This window comes from Tupaia chinensis, unplaced genomic scaffold (genome assembly GCF_000334495.1).
Source record: "Tupaia chinensis unplaced genomic scaffold, TupChi_1.0 Scaffold000101_1, whole genome shotgun sequence".
NCBI classification, from domain to species: domain Eukaryota; kingdom Metazoa; phylum Chordata; class Mammalia; order Scandentia; family Tupaiidae; genus Tupaia; species Tupaia belangeri.
Window position 1 is genome coordinate 963,044 of NW_006159565.1, and position 5,515 is coordinate 968,558.

The window sequence follows — 5,515 nt, forward strand, 5'->3', positions numbered from 1 at the left end:
CAGCAGGAAACGGCAATATAAATTCCAGGGGGAACATTTTGGAAACAGCAACCTCTCATCTGTCCCTGGTCTGTCTATCTTTGGTTACAGAGCGGCCAGCGCCCCCCAGAGAGCTCCTAGTGCCCCAGGCAGAAGTGACAGCTCGCAGCCTCCGGCTCCAGTGGATCCCGGGCAGTGACGGAGCCTCCCCCATCCGCTACTTCACCGTGCAGGTGCGAGAGCTGCCTAGGGGAGAGTGGCAGACCTACTCCTCATCCATAAGCCACGAGGCCACAGCCTGCGCCGTTGAAAGGTATCGGGAGAACCAGGGGGTTCTGGTCCTAGTCCCTGCCCCTGCTTCCTTGAGCTTCTGCCCACAGAGTAGGGACTTCGCATGGCCCAAGAAGACGCAACACTGAGAGCTCAAGTTCCTCTTTTTATTAACACTGTCTGGGCCAGAGACCCAGAATTTTGGGTCCTGGAGCCACTTTCAAGGACCCAGCCAGGTTCCAGGGATTGGTGAGGCATGGAAGATTGGGGTGACCCTGGACTTGGGGGCTAGGGCATCCTGGCCCTCCAGAGCCCAGTGTTAGGAGAGGAGACTGTGGAAAAGGGTAGGCCCCGCCGCTGGTGTTAGGGGCCAAGGAGAAGGCCCTGCTCTCTGTGCTTTGTGGAGAGCAGCAGGGGAGATAGACTACCTCAGGTGTTGTCTTTCCTGAGTGAGGGCTGACAGGAGGTGGGAAGGCCAGAGATAGGTGAGCATCCATCCACTTACTGTTTGTTAGACTCCCGGGCAGGCGTGGAACCAGCACCGCACTGAGGACAGCAGCTTGCACTCTGTGCATCATCTTGTTCGGTCCTCACGATGACCTTTCTACAGTCCCACACCCTCTTTACACCTTGGGAAACTAAGGCTGGGAGAGGTTAAGCAAACTTCCCAAATCACACAGAGAGGCACCGTTGGGTCTGCCCCGCAGCCTCACTTGTGTGCCTCCCTGACGAGAGCTTTCCTGAGAGCTATTGGATTTACAGGCCCAGCCTGAGTTAGATAGACCCAGGTACTGACATGTGCTTCTCATCTGCCCTGGTTTTAGTCACCTAACTATTAAGCACACACTTGGGTGGCGAGAAGGGCTACCAGTAGTGAGTCCTTCTGTCTCTGATGGTTCTCGAGCCTTCGGTAATATCTAGAGGGAGTAGAGAGGTCAAGATGGCGGTTTCCAGACTGCTGTGCTAACAGACCTCATGTAGGTGCTCAGAGTCCCACAAGCACCCACTGAGTGGAGGTCATGATCCCTGTACTGCTGATGAAAAGTAAGAGTCAGAGGAATCGGTCGTTTGCCTGCATCCCCTAGCCCAGCCAGCAAGGAGCCAGATCTGCCCTGCATAGCTGAACTGGAGTGAGGAAAGGAAGGCAGGCTAGAGGTGAAACACCTGTGGCAGCCTTGATTCTCAGAGACCCTGCCCCACTCCGGGGACAGAGGTCAGGCTTTGAATTAGGAGTGGAGACACAGAACAGGTGTCACTATTGCCCAGATTTGATGACTGTAATTTGAAGAGAAGAGAAACTGCCCCTGCCTCAGCTGAGAACCATGCACATGGCAGGAGTAACACGTTATATACCAGGGGAGGGATGGCCCATAAGGGCTTCACAGAAGGAGGGGTGGAAGGCCACAGCTGTCAGACTCAGACTGAATCTCTGCTGCTTGGTCTTTGGATGGCCCTGGGCAGGTGACTGTGCAACCTTTTATGTGGGTTGGAGATGGTGGCTAGAAGACTTCTGGCACCAGTCCCTGGAGTACTAGTGACCATTGGTGTTCTGCTATTGCCACTGTCACCCTACACTGTGCCTTGAGGAGGCTGGGCTGAGTCGGGAACATCAAGTCCTGAGCAGCATCTATGAGTGGCCCATGTGGACCACAGAGACTCTCCCTAATCTCTGCTGGGGCCCCAGGGATAGGGCAGCTTTTGAGGCATCCCTCAGGGCCAGTTATAGACCACCAAGAAAGCCAGCTTGTGAACTCACAGCTATAGCTGCTGTCTGTGACCTCAAATGACACACCTCAGCATAATCACCCTCTTTAATTACATGATCCAAATAGTTCTCCACTCTGTCTGAAAGTTAAGGTTGAATTTTTCCCAACCACAAGGATTGTTTCCAGCAGGGCCAGAGTTGCTGCCTGGCCTCCCACTTGAAGGGAATGACATTTGCTCAGATACATGCATATGTCGGCAAGTAGGAGTTTAGAAAACGCATTCCATTTCTACAACTGTAATTACACTCCTCATGCTAGTGAGGAAAATGGGACTGGAGCAGCATCTGTTCTGATGTTCACCGTAGTGATCTAGTCAAGGAGCTTCCAGATGGTTCAGGCTTTCTATCAGGACTTCACTACTGTCATTATTATTGCTGCCATCATCCTCACAATTATCACCTCATTGTTATATAGCATTTTGTCATTTTTCAAAACCACTTCCAATGTTGTTTTGTAACAATCCTATGGAGAGACAGACCAGACTTTTTATTATTCCCATTTTACAGATGAAGACATTGAAGCAGAGATTTTTCCACATGGAAAAAGATAATCCCTAAGATTATTTGTAGTTCTAATAGTCTATGGGCCTATAGCCCAAGGCTTCATGGACAAATCATCACTTGTAGCTAATTTACAAAGGACTGTGATATACTGAGAAACCAGTACATTAGCATCTAAACACTAACCTTTCAGTTGTCCATCTATCCCTAGTAGCCACATAGCTTTGGAAAAGTCCATTACTGGACACTTGCTAAGCCTTAGTCTTCTTGCCTATGAAAGGCAGGGCTTGGAGGAATGATCCTGTTGTTCCTTTATGAGTTCAAAATTTGCCTCATTACTGACCAATAGTACCAGTAGCCAACAATGCAGGCAGTCCAAACAGTTCATCTGTCCTCCCAGCTTTCTGCCAGCATCCCACTTACGCTTTAGGTGACGGCTATAGAACTCCAGAGGCCGAGCTCTAGCTCTCCAGAAGAAAGCACTCCTGGTTGCAGGTGCAGTTCCCCCTGGAGCTGCAGAATTTTCCTGGTATAGCCCTGGGGGTCAGGTGAGCTGGCCAGTCTTACTTAATAAACCACACTCTATTGTACTGGTTGTTTAGCTTAATTAGCAATGTGCGTGTGGATATAAATAACTTCACCCTTTTGGTTACCATCTGAAAGAAAGAAAACTTCAACCGTTTTTTCTGGGGTCTAATGAAATCAAACAGACTAATTGTGTGCTTGGGACTTCATGTTGGAAAAAAGGGGTCCATGTTTTAGGACAGACAGTTTAATTTGGTGTAGGAGAGACTGTTGTCAATTTCTTAATGGGCCAGAACTAGGACAAATGCTCCTTCCGCCTATCAATAGAAAATCAGGCAGAATCCCAAGAAAGCAATATTTTGTATGCTGCCATGGTATAATCTCCCTTCCTGTTTAATAATCCTGATGGCTACATTTAACTTTTACCAGTTTCATGAAATCAAGTGGCCAAAAACTTATAAAGAGTTTAACTATTTAAATATAGTGCCCGTAACTACATATAATGAATATGGACCCAGACCACTAGGCACAGAAGTCGGTTCGGAGACGTATTTAGGCTGTTTTAGTTCGTAGGCATTGTTGGTAGGGGTTGTAAGACTGGACAGCCTCCCACATAAATGCAATGTAGGGTAAGAGGAAGGGCTTTGAGCACAGGAACTCATGGATACTCCAGACATCATATTAGGTTAGAATGATGACTGCATGAGTTCGGGTAATGGGTGTGCATTCACTATTACAGGGTACTTCTCTTCTCTTGAATTCTCCCACAGTGAAAGTTGCAATAGACCCAAACTGAAAATGTAAGGGCCAAAGGGAGTTACCTTTGTGTAAAACAATAGGAAAATTTAAGTCAACATTTTGGCCCTAGCATCAGTAGGTTGTTTCTTCTTTTCTTTTGTGTAATCTTCAAAAATTCTGCCATTTAAAAATTATGTACATTTGGCTAAGGATATTATGTATGTGTTTGATGTTCTTTGTGATGCAAATAATGAATTCATAATACATATTTTCAGTGCTTTCAAGATAAACAGGTGGTAGTGGAGAGCTTTTAAAATGTTCAGGATTCACATATTGTATATTATAACCCAAATGAATGAATGAATGGATAGAGGAGTGCCTTCTATTCAGAAGACTCTACATTTAGCGCTGAGGAGAAATAGTAAACTCTAAGCCCTGACTTCAAATCTATTCCAAAACACTTTGACCATGGGGGTAAAATTTGTGTCTACGATTAACAGTGTGGGCAGTACAAATACAAACTTGCTTTCTAAATATACTCAGTTCCTGAGTTCAGATAGCAAGTGTTCCCATGGCCAATCTGGATAGTTAAGGTTCTGTGTTACCCTCATCTATTCACCTCCTGAGTTTGGGAAGATTAGAAGTGAGAGTTGAGATGATCTTTTTTTCTGAGAAGTTTTTGCCTTAGGGTGCATGCACTGGGGGTGAGAGGACAGAGACAGTGAAAGGAAAAATGAGAAATCACCCCCCATGTGTGTGGACAGGCTGCAGTTTCTTCTCCATTCTCCTTCTGGAATCTTGGGTGCACAGACAATCACACTCAGCATGATTTTCAAGCCACCAGGTCTGGGACTTGAACCACAGTGAGCCAAGTAGGAGTCCAGTGATGTAATTAATCCCTACACTGTCTGCTGGCCCCAGCAAGTGTTATCTTTAAAATGTACCTAAATCTGTCCAGTTTCTGAGTTTGAATAGTGGGGATTTGGAAACAAGGAATATGGTACCCAGGGAAGACACACCTGGCATCGGTGGGCTTCCTGAGAGATGATGAGTGGGTGAGAAGTATGGGCAAGCCTTCAAGAAGTAAAGAAAGTAAATAAAGAGAAATTCACCTTTAATAATTGCCCACTATGTGCCAGGATCTATTAGACTCCCAGGGTGGAGTCTATGCAGTCTCATTTCACAGGAGCCTTAGGAATCATGGGTGCTGTTTTCTTCCTTCTTATGGATGAATAAGGCAAGACCCAGAGAGATCCAGTGACTTGCCCAGGTTAGTAATGGCAGATTCAGAATGTGAATTCTGCTTGGCTAACTCTAAGGCAAAGGCGTAGTAGGCCTGAGAGCGGGAACAGAGAGCCAAATTGGGGAGCATTATAAGGGCTAAAGGCGAGTATTCCAGATCATTTGTTCATTTCTTCATTTATCAAGTAGTCACTAAAGTCCTGCCTTGCCATGGAGGGAACATGGCAGGAGCAAGAGGAGTAAGCGATGGGGGCACAAGATCCGGGCTGTGTTAGAGCTGAGAAGGAGAGCAGCAGTCCACAGAGCAGCCTTGAAGAGAGAGAAAGAGGGAGGCTGGGGTGGATGTGCAGAGGATGCTACTTAATAATCCATGGATCCAGGGGAACATGTTGAGCAGGAGAAGAGATGCTGTCACCATCATTACCTGTCTCACCTGAGTAGGGAGGTGGCCACTCCCTGGTCCAGCTTCTCAGTGGCTGTTCACCTGTTTGGGGT

General features: G+C 47.0%; 1 protein-coding gene across 1 annotated transcript in view; it reads left to right on the forward strand.

The window, feature by feature from the left end:
• SDK1 (sidekick cell adhesion molecule 1) overlaps window positions 1-5,515 on the forward strand; it is a 731,734-nt gene that overhangs the window by 628,510 nt on the left and 97,709 nt on the right. The window contains exon 31 of the mRNA XM_006143594.1: window positions 91-292. Coding sequence (XP_006143656.1) covers window positions 91-292 — 202 coding nt within the window. The remainder of the gene's footprint in view (window positions 1-90; window positions 293-5,515) is intronic.